We start from the raw sequence: 23,811 nt of genomic DNA, 5'->3' as shown, positions 1-23,811 counted from the left end.
CACTAGATACCTCCTGCCTGTAATCCTGTCTCATGGCTCAAGGAGGCCAGAAATCACTGCTTTGTAAACAGATCCCATGGTGGCCAGCTCAGAGGTACCTTGCTTGGGTAAGCAGATAATCGGGAGATTTCCAATCGTGAACAAAAGGGCAAAAGCATCTGTACAACCTCTGAGCAAAAACAACAAAACAAAACAAAACAAAACCCCAATGTACCTCACATTCCTATCTTGGAGTCTTCAAAGGCGTCAATGCATAAAACGGACTAGAATAAAACGCTCTGTTTCCTAACCCGCCTCCTGGGGTGCAAAGAGGTGGGCAAAGATACAGGAGTCCTGATCTTATTTGATGTCCACAGTCCTCCTGGAACAATCCCTATCTTCACTTAAGACTTCTCTTGTATAACTCTGAAAGGACGTGGAAAACACCTGGTCTTGCTTTACGCCCATGATGCCAGCGATGCAGAGAATCCAAGTAGCTCCCAACCCCCCAGAGGAAATCTAGAATCGGGGGACTGTTGGCGCCGGCACGAGACCACACGAGAAGCGGGCACAAGGAACGTCAGGGTGAGACACAAAAAAACAACGCTCTGTTCTGCGATCACTCTGTGGTCCTGAACACGGAACGGCTGTGTGGTGTTTCCTAGGCAGGAGAACTTGATATCCACAGAGCACAGGTCAGGGCGCTGGCTTTGCTGTAATTTATGTCATAATTCTATTAAATGGTAACTACAGAAGTGTGGACAAAGAACACTGCCTGTGACTCTGGTAAACAAGGAATGTTGCCCGCCATCAAGCCCCCAGACACTGCAGCTCGCCAACCCCCAACCCCCAGTGCGCCCTGAGGGGAATTCAGGATGGAGAACAACACGCAGTGGCCCTAGATAGGGAAGGTGCATGTGTAAGGAATAATTTCAATGAGCCCAGACTCTCCCATCTTCCCATACAGAGAAAGGCACTAAAATCATTAACTTGAGATGCTTGTTTTTGTGTGTGTGTGTGAGTAGCAGTAATCTTTTGATGTTTGACACCATGTTGTTGTTTTTTTTTCCTTCAGCAAAGGAATGCATGTTGTTTTTTAGTCCCTCAGCTATCTGAGAGGCTGCTTTCCCGGGCTATAGTTCTCAGTAATGTGCTCAAATAAAACATAATTCTCAACTTTTAGGTTGCGCATTTTTTTTTCAGTCAACAGAAGGAACGTGCTTACTCCCAGGCATAGTTTGATAACACAAAAATGTGATAACGTTTTTTTTTTTAATCACAATTTGATTGTGAGTCACAGTTAAAGTACCTGAGCTGTTATTAATTTCTCATCTGGATTCAGAGCATATGCTGCATTATAATAATTACAGAATGTTGTTTGCGGTCAAACCTCCCATCTGAATATGAACCTGAAGTGTTCACTCCAGTCTTCTCAAACCAATACTGTAAGGTGATTTGCCTTCCTGTTCAATCAGAGGGCAAAAGAAGAGGACTGTCATGCTTACCACGTGCTGCAACTCTGGTCTGTCTTCTAATTCTTCCACTACCTTTGTAATCTACAGAAAAAAAAAATTTTTTTTAATGTAGAGTTTATGAGGACACAAACATAGCTGCAAAATTACATGATAAACATCTCTCTTCTTTATGGCGATAGCGGTCCTAGACACTCATCTGTTTGAACACATGTAAAAACAAAAGACACTCACTGAAATTTTATCTTCGTTGTCCAGAAGCATGTCAACAGCTTTCTGCAATATGAAAAAATAACCAGTCATTGAAATTTGCCATAGAAAAAAGAGAACACAGAATACAATGTATTGGATAAGGTATCACCATTAAAGGCAGAGGGCTTATTTTACACAGATAAGAAGGTTCTTAGCTTTACAATGGCCCTTCAGTGAGATATTTCTAAATGCATTTTAAAATGTGTTTTAATCTGAGGTCTCTGGGCTTTGCATAGACTTAAAATAGTGCCTTGCTATGACTCACTAATACAAAACATCTGTATAGTTTGCAGTACCACAAAAATGAGCTTTGCTTCTGGCCACCTGAATATCGACTGAGTCCCTCTACAGATTCCACAGATACAAGAAGCTGGTCTTATGTGGAGAAGAGGGTAAGAGTCAGGAAAAAAAAGAAAAAGAAAAGATAGCTGAAGTTTCATAACGATATAAAGCTTATGGATTTTTAGAATTGACTTTAGCCACCGTTAACATGCATGAAACACAAGTTAGACAGTGCCTGTAGCAAGAGGTAGTGGGAAGACAGCCCACCAGACTGAGCCTTATACAGAATAGCTGGGTCTTGTCCTTGACTCTGCTATTACACTGCCTACCTGTCTGCTGTGAACATTTTTTTCTCTCTGAAATATTAGGACGTTGGAAGAGATTATCCTTAAGTTATTTTCTAATTAGAAAGTTCTCTGATTCCTTAACTTGGGTCCATGCTCTTGAATAGCAATTATTTTGAGCTCATTCATCTTTTGTCTATAGCTTCATAGGCAAAACTAGGCTCTTGAGACACATGGGAGTGGGGTAGGCGTAAGGGGAGACTGGATATGGGGGAAATGTAATTAATTTCTATATAAGCTTCTCATCCTCTTAATCATCTTCTGCCAGAAAAGCAGAACCTCTGTCCCCTGAACTTCCTGGGAACTGCATTGATTATTTTTAGATCTGTACTGCCTAAGGACTTGACTCCTTCAGTATGAAAAATGGGCTAAAAGCATCTTTCAGAAAAAAGTAGACTTAGCTCCTGTTTAAGCGTGTGAAGACTAATATATAGCACATAATAGATATATAACACAATACCACTAAATACAGTAAAATAAAATTTTAAAAAACTCAAGTGACCCTTTTAGAGCCTTAAGGGTTCTACTCTTTAACTAAAATTTCGATTTTTTGGAATAAGAACCACTGTGTTGTATGAATCTCTTTCTTTCCATCATTAGCACTTGCATTAACTTTTCTTTGTTTAAAACAGTTTGTATCACTTTACAAGAGCCGCTGTGAGCTGTGGAGGTAGGGTGCCCTCCTGAGACAAGCACTCCGCTCTTCAAATCTGTCCTGTAATAAAGTGATACATCCCACATGTATCAGTCTGGGCATCATCTGAGACCAGTGGAAACTCCACATGCTGAAGCTGTGAATACCAAGGAATAAAACTGCAACAAACGGATCAAAATAGTTTACTTAAAATTTGAATTCTGGGACATACAATTAATAGGGTTGAATGAGCTAAAGCAATATGGCTAGATTCTCTGTTTCTATGAGTTATATGAATTGTTTTACCAAAAAAAAGTTATTTCATACACACACACACACACACACACAGCTTCAAAAGTTCCACATCAAATTATGATTGCTTTTACAGAATAACCACATCAAGTAAAGGATTCCTGAATGCCGACTACTGGAGTTAACATCCAGGGAGGGTCCGAAGGTTCTGAACATGATCAGCATACAGCCAAGTTATGTGATTGATTAACTATTCCAGCATGTGGACAAATGTCTAATCATTAAAAACTTGGGACGGCACAAATAATTTACCAGTAGTAAAATAAGAAACACATTATACCTCATTCACTTTGCTGTACACCTGAAACTAACACACACTGTAAATCAACTATACTCCAATAAAAATTTTTTAAAAAAAAGAAAAAAGAAACCCATTACCTCGGAATCAAAATCCATTAATAAAACAATTTTATCCTTGATAGAACTGAAAAGATTATGCTTGTGGATCAACTGGAAAACATCCTTATGTCTTAACGTTAAGTATATTTCCAGAGCATTGCCGTAGTTTTTGTCATAGGTGTACCTGGTAAGACAAAAGTTTTTACATTAATGTTCACCAACACATCTAATAAAACACACAGATACACACATATAAATCATGTTTTACATTAATGAAAACTGAAAAACTTGTTTAGAGAGAAAAGCTAACTTTATTTAGAAAAGTGTTCCTTGGGATTTAACTATATGTGACCAATAAGTATTTCTTTCTCAGAACCTTGCTTCCCATCTCACCAAAATTTTAGAATATTTACAATATTCAACTAATAAAATTTTTCTTTAAAAAGTAAACTCTCAAAATTTTTTAGAGAAATCCATATACCAAAGAAATTACGACCCCACATGAAGGAAATTCTTATTCTAGTAACAGAAAAATCAGTTAAAATTCTTACAAGCAGTGTTCAGCTGACAAAGGGGTGATATTCCAAAAGCTTCTCTGTAAGGAGGTTGTATAAAATTTAAATGTTTTTCTGTTGAAACAGTGTTTTTCACATTGCTTAATTCCCTAAGCCAGCTCCTAAATGCCAACTGAACCTAAATTGCACTGGGAATCCATTCTTAGCACTACAGAATTATTAGTATTACTAGTACCGTGTTAGTACTACAGAATCCAAGGAAAACTAGAACAGTGTTTCCAGAAGAAAATCCTTAGTGTTCCAACTCAGAAGGCCACACACGTGTCCCCTTCTGTGGAAAGTCTTAAGCAGCCCTGAAATTCTAGGCCCTTTTGGTGTACCTTTCTTGGTCTTGGGCAAAAGATGTAAGAGGATGCTGGAGCGGGTTGTCTGAGGCGGGGGGAGTGTTGAGGGGCTGAAGTGGGATGGTCTTCCTGAGATTAACTGCAGTGTGCTGCTTGTTTCACTAAACCAAAGTTCCTAGAGGGCATGGGGTACCTTTATCTACCTCTGCGTCATAGGCATATGGCACAAAGCCCGGGTCACCAAAAGCACCCAGTGAATATGAAAAGCATTAACCAGTCTTCCGTTTTCTAAGCCCTGACTCAGTGCCAGGCACTGCACTTAGCTCTTGATTATGAAACTTCATTAAAACCATCCCTTGCACCGCTGGTGTAGTGGTGTCATGCAAGATTCTCATGAAAACCATCCCATAAGGAATTGTCACCTGTGATCTTATAGATAAGGAGTCTGTGGTGTGAGAAATTTACTGACTTGCAGATCCAAGAATGGCAGAATCCAGCGCCTCACTGGGAAACTGATTTGCTTGAGAGGTCTAAGACCTGGCACCCTTCCCTACCTGCACCACTGCCTCTACCACGTGATGCTGGTTAGGTTCCTCTCCTCTGGGAAGCAGATGACATTACAATTGTAAGTTTCACACAATTTCCTTACCTTATGTTCTCGTTGTTGACCGGAGGCTTACGAAAGATTTTTACTAAGAGTGAATATAGGAAAATAGTATAGATCTGCACCCTCCCAATTCAGTTTGACAGATCTAAAATAGGAAAGACTTTTCATGTAGATTGATTTGGAAAAAAGAAGCGCTAAAATATACTCACAGTTCTGCCAGGGTTTTAAGTAACGTTCTGTTCTGACTGTCTTTCTTCAGATGATCCCGAACTGCTTGAACTATTACTGAATTGTTGTACAGATCTCCCGGCCATTCTCGGATCAGTGTGGCAAAACCCTAACCAAGGGGAAGAACAGAGGAAGAACACTCTTTAAATAGGAAAACAATCCAAAGAGTTCATACAATTCCTAAAACTATTCATGGAAAACAGGTAAGATCATGTTAGGGTTAAAACACTGGTCCATAAACGTATCATCAGTTTTCACGGGTGGTGAGGGAGGCACACAACGTCCGCATATGCATCCCCATGCGCCATTCCTGAGAAGTAGGCGGTGCCATCCCTTCTCTTGTGATTGGATGAAATGCACAAGGAAGCAAGGCCCCCAGGTCCTTCCATCAAGTGCCACTGCAGAGGCAGAATTTAGGTCTGACTTGCTGTCTCCTCATTCTGGACTAGCCATAACACTTGGAGAACATCTTTAACATCTTACAGACACTGTCCGAGTCAGCTCCACAGCCAGTACTGAGCACACACTGGCCTTGTTTCCACAGTGGAATCACCCGGCATCCCACCTTCAACAAGTCATCTCTATCTTCCTTCCACTCATGCCTCTAAACCGAGTTTTGTTTGGGGATTTAGGACGCTGGTTCAAGTCTGTCCCCTGCTCTTACACTGACTCTCTCTCGATCTCAAATTTTGTGGTTCTGATAGAAAAGTCCAGACCCCGATTGGATCCTGTTTCCCTCCAGGGCTGATTCCTGGCCGGTGTTCTGGGCAGCCGTGCCGTCCTGATTCTCAGCTTTAGCCCTTGTGACTCAAAGTACTGGGGAGCTATTTACACTGATCCTTGGCAACTTTTAGGGAAAAAAAAAAAAAAAAAAAAGTGTAGATGTTTTCAAAGGTAGCAAATAGAAGTAAAAATCTTCACATTATTGAAAAAAAATCATATTATTTATATTAAATAACTCAACAAATGCTTTAATGAACTACTTTGAATTGGTTTAAATGATATTTAGAAATGAAAATTGTGTGGTGGAATTTGCTTCTGTAAACTACCAGGATTTGCTAAGAAGAAAATCACAAAAATAATCGGGAATATAGTTTTTTTCTGCCAAAGAAACCTCCAGCAAGGATGGCAAAAGACCAGAAGAGGCTGCACATTTTCCATTCAAACTGCAACCTTCCTTCATATGACCATGATTGCAGTTTGACTTGAGAGATTTGGGGAGGACAGTCACGAAGTAAAGAGGATACATTTCATAAAACTACTAAAGCAGAACACTAAAATGTTCTCTGAATCAAAATATGTTGGATCAAGTTTCTGTTTTCTTAAGACTCTGCAATTTATAAGATTAAAAAAAAGTCCTGAAAAGATTTCCATCCCAACACTGGCAGCTCTCAGTAGACCTGAAACCAGAGGTAATACTGTTCAGGAAAAGAAGAAAGCCTGGCTCCTTTTCCTCTTTTCCGTGATTCAGGCAACGGCCTTGCAGTACTGCCAACTTCTAATACAAAATAAGACAAAATGACAGGTCATGTTGTGCGATAAAAACCTGAGGACTCCAGCCTAAACTGAAATAAACATTGATCACATTTCACGTTAGGCTTTTCTCTGCTTAACTGGTTTTGTGTACCTTTGAATAAATGTGCTAAAAAATACTGATGAAATCGCCCCTGGGGCCTTTATTATTAATTAGAGGACAGAGTTATCAGGGAGCTATTACGATCCAGTGGCAAAATCAGAGAACTCCCTGGTGCCTATCATATTGGGTTGGTCAGAAAGTTCGTTCGGGTCTTTCTGTAAGATCATATGGAAAAACCCAAACGAAGTTTTTGGCCGACCCGATAGTAAGTAAAAGGTTAAAGACTATTCATTAAATGAAATGCCATAGAAACTGTCCCATTTTTAACATGCTTATACATTTGTCATTAATATTATGAAGCAAAACTTAACTATTTAAAATAATTCTGCTAGGCTGTAAATTAAAAGGCAAAGCTATATGCATTTCAGTAGAAACCCCGTACAAAGAAGTTATGAAGAACCAGTACCTCCAAGAAAATACTGTTCATATATTTTTATTTTTAATCTGACGTTTAGTGCTATATTTAGCAGCACAAAATTTTCATCCACATTATATGTGATCAAAAGTGTTGCTACAGAACACTGCTGTCTGATTAATTATGTGACAATTTAATTCAAACTTAAACATGAAACGGAGAATGATGGAAGCTAAAATGCGAATTATTTATAAGAGCTTACGACAAACCAAATTATTTATAACCTTCTTAATAGTACTGACCAGGCAGACACCCTAAAATATTCAGGAAAACACATCTACAAGCTTTGAGTCATGCTTATTTCTTTCAGTCTCAGTCAAAAGTTTTCCAGATATGAATTAACAAGACACCTTTAATGATACAGGATTTAAAACAGTTTCTTGAAAAAGTAAGGGTTGAATCATGAATTGTGACAGAATCATACAAATAAAAAAATTGCTTTTTTATGGTTAAATTACATTACTTTAAAAACAGGACAAGTATACTAAGCTTCGGTATTTCAAAATAAAGCTCATACTCTTTCCATCATTTTCACAGAACACTCATGATTTTCTTTCTTTTGGGAAGACGTACAAAGATGGAAAATTTATGACAGCCACTCTGTGTACTCAGAACATACTGGAAAGAAAGAGAAGTCCATTATAAGTCTTTCTTCACAGAAGAAACCTTTTCCAATAACTATGACGGCCAATAATGGCCTCTCATTAGATCTCTTATAACACGTTGCTCTGCCTGTCTTACTTATTTTCTAGTTGCTTAAAGCTTATTAACACAGTCTCCCCAGTCAGTCTGTAAGCCCGCTGAAGCCTGGGACTGTGTTTTTATTTCTCTTGGATCCAAATGAGTACTCAGCCCGGTTCTTGACCACGGTAGGTTCTAAATAAAGATGTGCTGAATTGGACTGAATAAGAAATGAATAGAAACCACGCTCCGAGACTTTGGCAGTTGGCACCTAGCACAAGTGGCAGAAACTATTACCATAGACTCTTCTGTACAGACCTGGAAAGGAACAGACCCATGCTGGTAGGGAAGACTGGATTATGGTATCAGAACACATGCTGATGAGAGAGCATGAAGAGATGCTGCCTTCATTAGTTTGTACAGTTATTAAAGAAATACGTTGTTTTTTTTTTTAAACATCTTTATTGAAGTATAATTGCTTCACAATGGTGTGTTAGTTTCTGCTTTATAACAAAGTGAATCAGCTACACATATACACACGTTCCCATATCTCCTCCCTCCCGCATCTCCCTCCCTCCCACCCTCCCCATCCCACCCCCCCCAGGCGGTCACAAAGCACTGAGCTGATCTCCCTGTGCTACGCGGCTGCTTCCCACTAGCTATCTATTTTACATTTGGTAGTGTATATATGTCCATGACACTCTCTCACCCTGTCACATCTCACCCCTCCCCCTCCCCGTATCCTCAAGTCCATTCTTTAGTAGGTCTGTGTCTTTATTCCCATCTTGCCACTAGGAAGAAATACATTTTTCAAGTTTAATTCATCCGAAAGCACGTAGTCCCTTCCTATGATAAGAATACAGGCTTGGAACAGTAAAGGAACTACATAGGTCACACAGGCATCAGGATGCTTGAATCTGACGTATCCAGGAACACGTGGCTGACAGTAACTGACCAAGTGTGCGAGTTATCAGGATAAAAGCGCACCATCTTAAAGGTCCCTTTAGATCTTAAGCTCTAAAAATCATCTCAGAGCTAGAATATAGTGTTTGCATTATTACTCCTCCTTAAATTGAATCAGTTATTTGTTAAAAAAGTATCTCAGTAGGCACTCAAAACACAGGAGTTCTTTTTCTCATTCCCTCTCTGATTGTCTCCTTCTATCTATTAACCTTTCTTTTTGGTTTTGTTTTTTTTTTTTTTTTTTTTTTTTTAGGCTGCACCACATAGCATGCAGGATCTTAGTTCTCTGACCAGGGATCAAACCCATGCCCTCTGCAGTGGAAGTGCGGAGTCCTAACCACTGGACCGCTAGGGAATTTCCATTCTATTAACCTTTCTGCAAGCCACCCTGCGTTCTTGTGGGAAGGAGAAAAGCTGTAAATAAAGTCTAGTCTTCCGTATTTTCAAAACATAACATCAGAATGTACGAAGGCAGTGACAACCTGCAACATACAGTGAGGTACCAAAAAGGAAAACTGATCACTGGGTTAGGTCCCTGAACTTTATAAGGAGCCGAAAATGGTGCCACTTTTACGAAAGACTTTGAAGTTTGGGCAGAAGCTGGAGAAGAGCAGTCGGTGATCCGATATCTCCTGATTTATGGATTGTCCCAGCACCAGCTCTGATCAAGAGCTTACCGGCCTCGTCTAGAACCTGCTCACGAGAAATCCCATCTTTTCCTCTAGTCAGAAGTGGGTGAAGGCTGAGTCTTCCCACCACATTTCGTGGATAGCTTTATTAGAGCACCCAGCATACAATGTAATAATTTATCTGTTTATATCGGGGTCCTCAAACTCAGTCCTGTTGACACTTGAGGACAGATAATTCTTTGTCATAGGGGGGCTGTCCTGTGTGTTGTAAGGTGTTTAGCGGCGTCCTTGCTGGCCACCACCCACTAAATGCCTGTAGTGCCAATTCCCTAGTCGTGACAATCACAAATGTCTCCAGACATTGCCTAATGTCCCCTGCGGGGGGGGTGGAATCCACCTCTGTTGAGAACTGCTGGTTTATATGCTTGGGTGTGACTCAGACTAGAGCTATCGCTAAATGCGCATCATTTCATTCACATCTGCATGCTTAGCGCCCAGCACATTCCTGCAATACAGTAGGCACGAAACAGAGACTTTCTGAATAAATGCATTTTAAAGGAACAAACTTTAAAAATTATCATCCATTTTGGGTACATGCAAACACCAAATTTAAAGTCAAACCCAGGCATACCTATTATGGATGGCCTTAGACAACTTACTTAATTTCTTTAATTTTTAGTTCCTCTGTAAAATTGGATATTACTATGTATAGTGCTGCTGGGAGTATAATATCGCAACATGCATGTAAAAGTGCAGCGTGTACAGTAGATAAGCAGTTTAAGTACCACCTTTCTCCTTAAACAATAAGCAAAACAGATCATTTCCAATCCCTTCCCCCTACCTGCGTCCCAATTTCTCTGCAATCCCCCTCTGGCAAACTTAGTTCTGAGACTCAAGTTTTAGAAAGTTCTGAATTCTTTAAGGGCAGTAGAAGCATCATTAGCAGATGCTATTCTATTTATGAATTCCCCCGAATGGTACTTGGTCCTTTCCCTTTAGCTCTATCGAGGAGGTAGCTTTAAGGAAATATTCAAAATGTCCATGGATTAGACATTTTCTTTAACAAGGTCCACATAAACATCAGGGGTCATCAGAGTGTATGTATCTCAGTTTCATCTACCACACACAAACTGCAAATCTGTCGCCTTTAAGCCAGCTGCTCCAGTGTACCATTTTTCTAGATTTCGTAACATTTTTCACAGAGAACAATTTGACCATGTTGGAATGTCATACCTCATAATCACTTTCCAAAAATTCATGCAAGATCATTTCATAGATGAGTGGTTTCAGAACTGGATCCCCTCTTGGCAAATAAGGACTAATAGCCTAAGGAAGGAAAAGGCAAAAAAAAAAAAATCTTTAAAAAGAAGCAAAATAAAACTGTATTCCAAAGAGGCAGCAAATATAAAAATATACATTTACGTTAAAAACTTAAGGCAACAGAGTACTTTGGAAAAATATTACGAAGAGAAAAGATTCAAATAAGCTCTACCTTCTTATAACATAATACATTTTAAAAAGTATAGATAAGGTGTCTACATGTATGAATGAATGAATAAAAGACACTGCCTCGATTAAGTTAAACATTATCTCTCTGTTCTTCCTGATGAATTAATGAAAATCTAAGTAATACGAGGGAGAATGATGATAAAAGTCAACTTCTTAAGTAATCAAGGAGTTATAGGTCATCTATTCATCTTTCTTTTTTTTTTTCCTTAAAATGGAATACATCAACCTTTAAAAACCCATAATCATCGTTTGAAATTAAGGGAAAATAAACCTTGTGTTTTTAGCTACTTCAGCACTGTGTTAAGTGTTGCATATCCAAACACTGTAAATGGTTCTGCAGTGCACTACCCACCAATCGCCATGCTCTGTCCTGGGGACCCAGAGCTCCAGGCACTGTCCCCAGGGGCTCACAGCTTCAGAGGGAAGATATGCAGATATCTAAACAGCCAGTTGCAATATTGCGTGCTAAGTGTCTTGAGAGAGGGGCAAACAAGATGCTGTGGCGAGGTGGATCTTAGAGACTGAAGCAGAAGTGACAGATGCCAGGGGCCTGTCAGGCCAAGAGAGAGGGGGAAGGGCACCCTGGTAGAGGGAACAGCATGGGCAAAGGCATGGAACCATGAATCCACACTCTGCATGCAGGGAGGTCAGCATGGCTCAGACATGTGAGACGGGGGTCACGGGAGGGAGATGAGGCTGAAGAGGAAGGTGACGTGGGGTCACGAAAGGGATTCAGATTTTATGCTCTGAGCAGGAGGGAAATGAGCGGAGCACGTGTAGTTTTTAAACGGCTAACTGTGGGTTAGGGTTGTCTCTAGATCTGCCAGAAGGCCCTTGCAATCGCTCAGGCGGGAGTTAAGGCAGTGGTACCAGAGGGGGAGGAGAGGCCCAACTGGTACTGACAAAGTGAAACTGACAAGAATTGGAGATTAAACAGAATAAGGAGGTGAGTTAGATGTTCTCATCAAGACAATGGCTTTAGCTGCATAGCACAGGGAGATCAGCTCAGTGCTTTGTGACCACCTAGAGGGGTGGGATAGGGAGGGTGGGAGGGAGGGAGACGCAAGAGGGAGGGGATATGGGGATATATGTATACGTATAGCTGATTCACTTTGTTATACAGCAGAAACTAACACACCATTGTAAAGCCATTATACTCCAATAAAGATGTTAAAAAAAAAAAAAAAAAAGACAGTGGCTTTGAGCTATTAAGCTTGGAGAAATGAGCATATTGTGATGTGGTACACACAGATTGAAAGGAGAAGGACCAAACTTGGGAGGGAAATGGATTCACATTCATCTGAGTGATCATTCTCAGCAGCATGTGCACACAAGGAAAAATGTCCATCACACGCTTCCAACATAGATAAGGAATTCAAAATAGAGGTCTGGGTGATGGAGCCATCATGGTAAACATGGCCATAGGACTGGAGAAGATCCCCCAAGATCAACCCAATAAACATGACGAGAAGTGTCCTTGAGGGTCTCCTGGAGAAGAGTTACATTTATGGGGCAAGCAGAGGACAAGGCACAGGGCTGGCCAGCTGAATAACTGGAATTTTTAAAAGCATGTTCATAATTCTAAGAGAACACTGAAAAGGCTCACGAATACTGAAAAGTTTTTTTAAAATGTTTTAAACAGATCTCCAAACATAGGAATACTTTATTGATTAGTTTAGATATTGTAAACTAAATTGAAAGATAAAAAAATGAAATACCAAAATTATTTGTTGGAGCTATCTGGTCAAAATTTTCCATTTGTCTTCCAGCAAGTAAGATGTTGGAAAATGCACTAATTCTTCAGTACATGTGAAAAAAGCCTTATGTTTATAATCTACTACGATGAGACTATACCTGTTTTCCACATTCATTAAAAAGAACATGAAAACTTCCATCCAAACACTGAGGGAATTGGAGGGAGATAAGAAAGTGAACACATCATATATGTAATACATCTGTATATATTTTATGCACATAAAATATAAACCAGATTTCTATTTGGTAACTAATTTCTAAAAGTTTTTCTTTCTAGCTGAAATAGTACTCGCTTCCCAATAAAGAACTGATTACTATTAATTTTATTTCCATTTCAATATACTACATACAAAAATTAAAGGGTTAAAAATAAAGCTATGCTTACCTTAAGCTGTCCAATTTCTTTAAATTTATAAACTTCATATTCCCAGAGCGCTGCATTTTTCCCAAGAATTTTCTGGCATTTGCTGGCAGTAAAAACACCCCAGGGAAAAGAAAGTATAAAGAAAGAAAACAAACAGAGGCAGACTAAGTAGACATTTCCCCTAGTGGTTTAGATAAATCTCTCATCCCAGAACTTTGACAAATTTCCATTTCAAGTGCCAATGAACATAAAGGTATTACTGGTACTCACTTGACTGCATATACAAAGTTGATGGAAATCATGAAAATATGAAATACTTATAAATAAAGATGAATCCCTTTCAGAAGACTTGGATTAGGGGTTTTCCCACTGATTTTTCTGTTCTGAGTTTCCTACCTATCCAGATGAGCGCTGCTGGTCTGGGGACCCTTCTTGCCTTGAAGAAATATCATCATACCCAAAAGTGTCAATGAAACCACTGTTTCAGTGGCTTTAAATAGTGGACTACAAAATCAGACTTTAGAAAATTAGAATCCTACTTCAGTATATAATTCAGAAAAATGTTTATGTATGAATAAAACTTTGATTTACACATCAAAGAAACACATTTCCCTAAGTCAGGGGACAAAAGGTGGCCCTGAAGACTATGTTTCCGGGCAGCCCCGCAGTCCTGCAGATGGCGCTGCGCAGCTCGAGGGGGAACTGCCCACACAGACCCACGCGACCACTATAAACCATTTAGGTTTTTGTCCTGCAAACCAGGAGCCTGGGGCCTGATCATTTCCATTTACTGCCACCCTCCTGTTGGGAGACGTTCTCCTTGAACTGTGAGCAGAGGCAATGGCCGCTTTTATCCTGGACGGTCTCTTCTGGGATGCTTGTAGTGTGAACAGCCCTGGAGGTGAGAGGACACAGCCTGTCTCTCTCCCTCTGGAGCACAGGGCAGGTTTGTTCACTGCCCAGTAGAATAAAAATAACATCTTCCTCTGGAGCCAAGGGCAGGCAGGCTTACTGCCCATTATAAAAGAATCAGACACCCTAAGCCCAGGGTCCCTCTCCTGTAACACAACCTGCTGCCTGGGCAGGGTCACCTGGGCCTCTCTGCCTCATGCTGTCGGATCTGGAGAAAGTGCTGGTACTCTGGACACGACTACTGCTGAGGTAGACACGGTCCTGTGTCTCTGACCCCGGAGTATCAGGTCTTTTGCCAGCACTCATGAAACTGGCAGGCAAACTTGTCAGCTTATAAAAAGGGTAAAATATCAGACTCTTCATGGTTTCTGACACCCTTCTCATTAAATAATGAGAAAACCATTTTTCGTTTAGTGCAAATGAGATAGTAGGTGGGTAAATTAACATGTATCAATCCATTCTGTGGTTAAAACCACTACTATTCAAAAATAACCCGTTAGAAAGATGTAAAAAAAGTCTGTCAACTGTAGAGAACGACTTATTCCTATTGCTAACATGGCTCAATTCTATTTATATTAACCAATAATTGTGAAAACATCTTGATTACCGTGCCGCTATGTCGTACTCTCCTTTCTCCACCAGGTGGTTTATATATGCCAAGCCGATGTCCTAGGGGAAATGAAATGAAGGAATTTCATACTTAACTGGAACACATGGAAAGTTGGGTCTCCGTTCCTGAGTGGGCCCGCTGACTGAACCTGTTCATACATCTTAGTTTGCTTTATGTAATTATGTTCATTTCTTTCTTGAGCATATTTAAATATACTTGTATTCTCACAAAGTTTAGAGTTTACAATTTTAAAAAATGTTACTACTTTAAAGGCTCCTAACCTGCCCTCTTCTAAAAAATTTCCTACAAAGAAATCTCTGATAAGAGAAACATGACCCAACAATTTCATGTTGTCACTGGATATAAAATTGGTTCTTGTGCTTTCATCCCTAAAACGTGAGCTGCCTGTCTCTTCTATACCAAGTCTGAGGAAATGCTGTAAGAAAAATGAAATGACAGATCATTTGAAAGGGAAATATTTAAAGTTAACATCAAAGTGAAAATGAGCTCAGAAAACCAGGTCATTCAAACCCACGAGTTTACAGATGAGGAGACTGGAGCTCAAAGCACTGAACCGACTGGCTTCACAGGATTCGCGCTCCTTCACTTATTCTACCTTAGAGTCCCGAAAGGATATGAGGTGGCCTGTGCCACCAGAGATGGGGCACCTCTTGCTTGATCTCCTCATGACTCTTATGAAAGATCAGATCCACCTAAAAGCATTTGCGTGAGAAGCTTGAACTCAATATATGTAACAAAAGTTCTACTTCATGCACAAAAAATTTTTTGTGGAGCTTCTTCCTGGATGGCAGAAATGGCAGGAGCCCATTTCTCTCTCTGCCTGCCTTATCCTAGGAGAAAAATGTCCAGGCGTGATTAATGTAAAGGACAATGTGCCCCATTTCAAGAGTGAAGGGAAATACCCAAAGGTCTTAGTTTATTAAACTTTCACTTTAATGACTACTGTGTAGGAAATCGTATTTCAAATCTGTTGGAACTACGGAGTGAAGAAAAGGTGCTTAACTTTATTTCTCTGAAAATAGATCACATATCACAGTATCTACCGTGAGTCTACAGGTTCAGAGAAGAGATGCCTCTTTTGCAGAATCCGTTTCTCTAACCTTTCTCCCCATGTCCATGCTCCCTCCCAGTTCATCCTCTGTCTCTGTGCTCCTTTAACCTCAACCTGATTTTCTCTCTTTTCCCTTAAGCATAAGCACGTTAAATGTCTTACACGAAATACCTACCATCACCCAAAACCTCCCCATGATGTCATAGCCCCCAGCCATAGTCTTGACTCTTTTCCACTTCGAGGCTAGCCTTAGTCTATATTCAACTCAACTTCATCATCTCCTATTCACTTTCACTCCACCAAGCATGTTGAGAATAAATAATATATACAGAAAATGCACTTGTCACTTTCATATTACCAAATCCAATGTACAACTGACTAAGCTAAGCCTGTCTTACTTTTGACCTGCTTACTTCAACTCTACTCTTCTACTGGCTGGAATACTCCATTTCTAGGTAATCCTTGCTTATTCTCTACAATTTTGAATGAATAAAACAACATAAGATGCTCTTGTTCTCTCTCTCCCTTTTAGTTCCTGAACTATTTTGCTTGTATACTCTTTGGGAATTAGGCTTTTTGGGGAAGTTTTAAAGAGAAGTTTAAGGTGGGGAAAGTGTAGGTGGAAGGACTTTGCACTGGAACCCAAATAGCCATAAATAACTAAGTTTCCAGTTTTCAACTGTAAACTAGGGTCTTGGGCTAGATGATCTCTAAGGACCCTTCACACTCAGAGGATAACATTTCTGCTTTCCATCTGCACATTCATTTTCACAGTTAGCAAAGAAATGGGATTTCACTCACAATATTTTTCCCAAGTCCAAAATATAATAAAAATATATTTGATGTCCTAAATTAGTCACCATAACAAAATAAATTGAGCCTGTTCTTACAGAGACACTGAAGCAGTCTAGTTTTATGAAACTACTCTTTTGATAAATTTCATGATAATGTGATTTTACCTGTGATTTAAAGAAACTTCCCCACGCATAACTGGAAAGCTTTGTATTTAAAGTGTATTTATAAATCCAGTTTCCAAATTACCTAAAACTACCTCCTAGCAGGTGTTCAAGTTTCTTGTTTACAAGCAGAAACTGATTCAATAAAATGAACTATTTTGATCTCACAGGTTAGGGAATTCGTTTGAAATAACTTCTCAAAAGGTAGCAAGAATCCGTTCTTTTCAAATTACTTTCAGCCTCATTATAACTTATTGAAAGGTAAAGTTATGTTTCAAATAGTAAAATTACATACTTACCAGAATCTTATGTCTTTTAATGTTCTTTTGGCTAATTTCAGCTGCCATCAGAGCTTCCTGTATTTACATAAGCATGATAAAAGCAGTCGAAAAGGAGGAAGGGAAAAGGGGAGAGAGTGGGAGAGAGAGACGTTGAGGTCATAAACACTATATTTATTATGTTTTAAAGTTCTGGGCTACATAAATAAGCTCCATTTTCCCATGGCTTTTGCTTCAAGCACAGAAATTTTTAATGTTATGGTTGAGTGAACCTCACTGAATTCAAACTCAAACAAAAGCAGTCAACCAAAATGAAGACTTCTCTTATTTCCATTTGAATTCATTTCCACATTAGGACACTGGAATCACATTTCATACGCAACTCAAAATACAACAAAATCTCTTATGTTCAAACAAAAAAATCTGTCATTCTAAATCTGTATGACATATATTAATCAAGGGGCCCTTTTCCTTTATGAAGCATAAAAAGTAACCTGTATGCATACATTTAGGTACAACTACACTAAGATTTTGAAAATCTCTGATTTTATTTTTATTTTGGTAAGTTTACAATGATTACTTTAACACAAATGTTTGAAACACAAAATTATTTAAGAAGCTGCTGGATCTAAAGCAATAATGGTAATAACTGGGGTATGAACTTGGTATCAATACCTGGACTCCAAAGAGTTTATAAATTAAAAACTTTTTTTCCAAATCCTTTCAGGTGGTTACAAACTTAAAGCACCAAATAAGTGGACCATTTTTTGTTTGTTTTTGGCTGATTAGCATATAAGACTATCCAGAGAGTTTCTCTAACTAAACCAACACAATAATACCTTTGCAGCTATTAAAACGTTAAAATGTTTTCCTTTTTTAAAAAAAGCCATGATGGGGCATTATCTACTCAAATTAGTCTGAACCAAGACTCAATGACGTGGACAACATCATTCCATCTGAACAGGTAGTTCAAACCCTCCTGAGTACAGTTTGATAGCTTTACTTTTTACACATGATATAAGCACAAAATAAATGATTTCACTAAAATATCCAAATGGATGATTCTGAAATACTAGCTTTATTTTATTTTTCTTGAAAAACCACCAAATAAACTTATCAGTAGGCTGGATCTAACCCACCCCTCCCTCCATCACCAATTCCTCCTCCATCACCAATTCCTCTTCCACTGAACAGTAAGGCCAGTCAACCTCCCTGCAGTCTTTATTCCCCCTAATTTCCGAAAAGAATATCGGAAAGTTATTGGCCTCCTACATATTACTAGCTTAGAACGTGCTAATTCACCTACATGAAAAATTTATTACAAAACCCTTTTAGCCCCTCTCTGTTACCGACGTGTCAATACTTTGAAGTAAAAGCAAGACTACTTCATGTTTCTTCTTTTCAAGGAGCCAGTCGATGTGGTCATCTTGGTCTCGTTCCTTGGCTACGACAACATCTCTTGGACTCACAATGTAAAAGAGTGACTCCCCTTCCGAGTATTCTAGAGATTAGAGAACAATAACTTGGGTGACTCAACAGTAGAAACCTTGGCAGTGGTTTGGGGGGACAGGGTTAGGCTACCCAACTTACGAGCGAACAGAAAGCTCTCTTACCTTTGGAATAAATGTGTTCAGCTGTGTTTGAAGGTAGGGGTGGGAGACAGGGTAGAGAATGACAGAATCTATTCCAGTGCTTTAAAAAATATTTACACGTAAAATGATTTGAATGAAAAAAGGAAAGGAAGGAGGAAGAAAGGAAGAGAGGGAAGGAGGCAGGAAATACCAAAAAAACTTGAAAAAAATAAGGTAGGCTTAAAAATCCTGTTTCATATATTAACGTTCTGACCTCAGCTGAAAGACAGTGCTCAAAATTCTCCATGTCTATTGTATATAATTTATCTACTGTATATAAACTTTATTGATGGCCATTTACAGCAGTTCTATTTTTACAGAACAATTACACCCCACAGTTGGCGATAAATGTTTCCTCCTCTTCAAGGTCAAGGCCATCTAAAGCATAAATGACAGATGCCCCAAGCCCTGGAGACATCATCTATCATTTCAGCATGTTGTGCACAATGCCGATGGTAAGGGTTTCCTGAAGAATTCAATTATAAAACCTGTTCTGAAGGGTTTCTAAGTGTGCAGCAGAGTTTGCTCTGAGCAAAAAATACCTCAACTGGATGCTTTCACTTGTGAATCACATTTGCTTTTTGCTAAGTCCAGAATATACACTCCCATTTCTCAGCCGATCAAGGGCTTCATATAAGAAAGCTCTAACAGATACAGGATATTTCTTCATTGACCAAAATGAGAACTGAAAATATTCTCAAAACATGTCTATTGTTTTTAAAGCAGGAAAGAATTTCTCAACAGCCAAAGCTGTTCTATTTTTTCATCAACGTATTTTTCAAGGATATGATGGCACCAAAACAGAGGCCCCTGGTATGACTACAAAGCAATGGTTCTCCCTTTATTTCCAAGCAGTGACTAAGTGTATTCATGCATCCACTCAACAAATATTCGGTGAAAGCCTAGTATGTACCAGGCACTCTTTCAAGCTCTGAGCGTTCGGTCAAAGAAAGACAATTTCTCTGGCAACCCAGAGTACACCTTCTAGGGATATAAAGTTGGGAGTGATATGCCAACTAGAGAACCATGCTGCTTGACGTCAGTGTAAGTCAGGTGTCACATGAAATAGTTAGGACAGGAGACCAAATACAAAACAAAGGCCACAAAGCCTCCTCACCTTGGTCCTGGCCTCATCTCTACCCCTCCCTTCTGCTGTGGGAACTCAAGCAAGTTCTACAGCATCTCTGGGCCTTGACGCCTTCATTGTCAACATAAAAGGCCTGCCCAGATAGGCTCTAAGAGCCTTTCAGCACCTTAATTTAAATTCCTGGTTGTGCTACTCAGGTGGAGGGGAAAAAACATAAATATAAGAAATAACGTGAGTCAGATCCTTGATCTCTCTCACCTAAGTGATAATCTCTACATTCATTTTCCTGAAAGCCCCTCACAGTCAGGGCATCAGAAGAGATCTCTTCACAAGTCTCAGAAAGCGGCTGGATGATATCCAGTCTGGGCCTGGCGCAGTATTCTCTTTCCTAAGGGGAAAAAGAAAGGCTCATTTGAATTACATTTCTATAAATGATACAAATTAGGGACTTCCCTGGTCGCGCAGTGGTTAAGAACCTGCCTGCCAATGCAGAGGACACGGGTTCGGTCCCTGGTCCGGGAGGATCCCACATGCCGCGGAGCAACTAAGCCCGTGCGCTACAACTACTGAGCCTGCGCTCTAGAGCTCATGAGCCACAACTACTGAGCCCGTGTGCCACAACTACTGAAGCCCGTGCTCTGCAACAAGAGAAGCCACCGCAATGAGAAGCCCACGCACCAATGAAGAGTAGCCCCTGCTCGCCGCAACTACAGAAAAGCCCGCATGCAGCAACGAAGACCCAAAGCAGCCAAAAATAAATGAATTAATTTAAAAAAAAAAAAAAGAAAAGTAGTGCCTTGTGCAAGATCACATGGATACTAAGTGGCCAAGTGTCACAGCATATTTTTAAAAAATGATACAAATTAATTCTAGGTAGCCATAATTAAGTGCTTTGGTTTTATAAATTCGGCAGGTGTAAGCCCTTCTCACCACCTGCCGTGGATGGCCTCATAGCAGTGGTTTATTTTGACCTCTTGGATGAGATACACAGGACAGGTACCACTGTACTGTGTCAGCGGTCTACCACTGCAGCCCTTTCAACTCCAAGGGACAGCTACCACATCCTTAGATAACTCTGTTACATCTTCCTCACAAATATGAGAGAGAGTGAAAATTACATTATAAACTGCTCCATGATCCAGACCACTGCCACCACTAGTCCTTTCACTGGGGATGCTGAAAAGCCAGAGACTAAGAGTTACGTCTACAGCAAAACTTGCTGAGCTGATGTAAATGTTCTGTGTCTGCACTGCCCAGCGTGGTAGACATGAGTCACGAGTGGCCATCGGACACCTGAAATGTGATGACTGTGCCTGAGAAACTGAGTTTTAAATTTTATTTCATTTTCATTAATTTCAACTTGGATAGCCACATAAGCTTAACGACTACAGTTTTGGACACTGCCGTTCTAGATCAAGATAGAAGGGGAAAAGATGTTTTATTGAGGGCCTATGACAATTTCACTAGCCTAGTAGGTGACTGTCCACAGATTCTTCTCGCTGAGTCCTTAAATCACCCTTCAGTAAGTACTGTTCTTCCTAATATTGCAGATGAAGGAACTGAGGATCAAAAAGTTTACTGAGGTCAAAGTTATATAAGTAAACGGTGAGACTGGGATTTGTGGAAAAACTGGGACTATGGATTTGAAATCAAGTTTGTTTTACTATAAAACTCAAGCTCTTTGAGTATTCAGTACAGAGGCATGAAAGATACACTTTATTTTCCAAAGCAGCAAGACCTAAAGCAGTAAGACCTAAAGCAGTGTGGCACTGGTATAGAGAATACAGATGAAAGGAACAAAATGAAAGAAATCCAGAACTACTCCCAACTCTCCAAGGTTCCCCAGTAAAACAGTAAGCCTCGAAGATTCCTTTGATCAATTTTGTTAGGTTAATTGAGAAGCGATTACATCAGCTTTGCATCTCATATATTTAAAACAGTCCAAAAGAAAAAGCAATTATGAAAGATCCACTATTAGAGGAAAAAACCCCAGTGAATATACAGGATAATTTATCAGATCTGTGGAGAAATGACAAATATCTTGCTTTTAAAACAACAAAAAGGAAAAAACTGAAAAATTTGACTATTTAAAAAATTAACAGCTATAACAATGACAAAAAATATCAAAATTGGAATAGCAAAATAGAAAAAAAATTGAACCAAATAATGTTGAAAGAAAATCACCTTGCTAGACCATATAAATAGCTCCTTCATATGTGTAAGAAATCCATCAGCAAGGTGATGGATGAGAAATCCAACTTATCATTATTTTACAACTTTTGTTCACTGGTCTAACAGCCCTGCTTATGCGTGAACTGCCTAGGAGCAGGAATTTGGTCTTGTTGATCGTTGATACTCCATGCTGAGCACCATTCTTAACACACGTGCTTTATTAATGAATGGAAGAAAAACAAAACATTAAGGGAACAGCCTCATAAATTAGGTTCTATCAAGCAGATGAAACAGTTCACAACCACCAGAACGATGATGGGAGACTGCACAGCCATATGCAGAGAGAATGGGACGGTGCTCCTAAAATTACGGCCACACAGAAGAGCTTGTAACTATCACTGCAACTGTGTGGGAACAGGCACATATGTCAGAGGTGTAATGAGGAAAATATGCTGGGATAACATTACAACTGATATAAAAACGAATTCTGTTTACTGTTGCAGTTAAACTTTTTGATGTGAAAAAGAAAAGGGGGGCGTGGTTGGCCCCAAGCTTGCTTCTTTATTCCTTCTGCCTTAATTTGATCAGTTCTTTCTGTATTTAAGGATTTCAGGTGTCCTCTGGTGTTAGAGAAAATGAAGAGTTATATACACTGACACACACATTTTTAAAGCACCTCCAAGACCCTCACTTCTTCCTCTGAAAAAATTCCATTTTCTAATTTGCTCTTTGAGGTTGGCTTTTCTTGGTTTTTACTCCTTTCCAACACTCTCTCTTATTAACAAAGGTTTCCTTCCTTTCTTTCTTTTTTTGGTCAACTGTTTATTAGGGCTTCCCTTTGTCATTTTACTGCCTCTTTCCTTATGTCTTTCAATCACATCCTGAATGCTCCCCACATTCCTCATCAAAAAGCACTGTATTTACTCCCTCCGGAGCCAATGCTTTTCTTTATTTTCAAAAAAAATAAATAAATAAAATAATAATAAACTGATGTCCTGCACAGGGCTAGAAGCCAGCCCTATTGATTTTAGCAGGTTTGAGTGTTCACTTAAGTCTACTGCATCCCATTGCCTAGCAACATGGGCACCCAGAGCTCCAGGTTACTATAGCGATGGCTTCCTGATGCAAGAGCTCGCTCAGAGAAATGCTGGAGAGCAGCTACCACCTTCAAAACCGGGACTCCCAGGGTTTTTCTCCCCATTTTATTCCTTGCTATTTGAAAAGGGAAAAAAAAAAAAAAAAGAAAGAGAGAGAGGATACAGACAAGGAGAACCCACTCACTGTAAAGGGCTAGACGATCAATTGCATTTCTTTTATACCACAGCATCCCAAAGAAAATCCTTTACAATAAACTCTCCTTGTTTATGCCTTGAAGCCACCCCTGGCCCCTTCCTGACAGGAACTCTGGACTCTGGGAATGGGGCCGACCTGGGCTTCAAAGAAAGACTCAGTATGCAGGCCCCTCCACTGGACCCTGTAACAGGCTTCATTCCAAAATCATGTATAATGAAATGCAGATTCTCTGCTGCTTCCTATGAGCCGTACATTTCATACCATCATTTGCAGTGATAACCGAGACTTAGCAACAATCTAATTTCAAAGCAAGAATCAAGCTACTCAGAATCACTGGGCCACTGGGAAGTAAACAAATATATCTGGACCACAGGAAATAATGGACCACCCTCTCTGTAATTCACTCTGACCACAGGGACCCCTGCTGATGCTACAGATCAACTTCATTGCTGTCATTTCTGCTAATGCACAGGGTCAGTTTAGTTTCTTGGCCCTTTGGCAAGAGGAATCCTTCATTCCTTTCGACTGAAATACCAAGAG

At 39.7% G+C, this 23,811-nt stretch overlaps 1 protein-coding gene across 2 annotated transcripts in view; it reads right to left on the bottom strand.

The window, feature by feature from the left end:
• VPS41 (VPS41 subunit of HOPS complex) overlaps window positions 1–23,811 on the bottom strand; it is a 184,301-nt gene that overhangs the window by 24,483 nt on the left and 136,007 nt on the right. Inside the window, exons 12-21 of one of the 2 annotated variants that reach the window (XM_068550354.1) lie at window positions 20,065–20,194; window positions 18,438–18,589; window positions 17,110–17,166; window positions 14,780–14,841; window positions 13,282–13,363; window positions 10,866–10,958; window positions 5,290–5,417; window positions 3,654–3,798; window positions 1,686–1,727; window positions 1,485–1,535 (exon numbers count right to left, since the gene is read on the bottom strand). In XM_068550354.1, coding sequence (XP_068406455.1) covers window positions 1,485–1,535; window positions 1,686–1,727; window positions 3,654–3,798; window positions 5,290–5,417; window positions 10,866–10,958; window positions 13,282–13,363; window positions 14,780–14,841; window positions 17,110–17,166; window positions 18,438–18,589; window positions 20,065–20,194 — 942 coding nt within the window. The remainder of the gene's footprint in view (window positions 1–1,484; window positions 1,536–1,685; window positions 1,728–3,653; window positions 3,799–5,289; window positions 5,418–10,865; window positions 10,959–13,281; window positions 13,364–14,779; window positions 14,842–17,109; window positions 17,167–18,437; window positions 18,590–20,064; window positions 20,195–23,811) is intronic. The other variant, XM_068550355.1, reaches the window with a different exon arrangement.

The sequence above is a fragment of the Eschrichtius robustus genome, chromosome 8 (assembly GCF_028021215.1).
Source record: "Eschrichtius robustus isolate mEscRob2 chromosome 8, mEscRob2.pri, whole genome shotgun sequence".
NCBI lineage: Eukaryota > Metazoa > Chordata > Mammalia > Artiodactyla > Eschrichtiidae > Eschrichtius > Eschrichtius robustus.
This window is presented reverse-complemented; position numbering and strand designations above follow the sequence as displayed.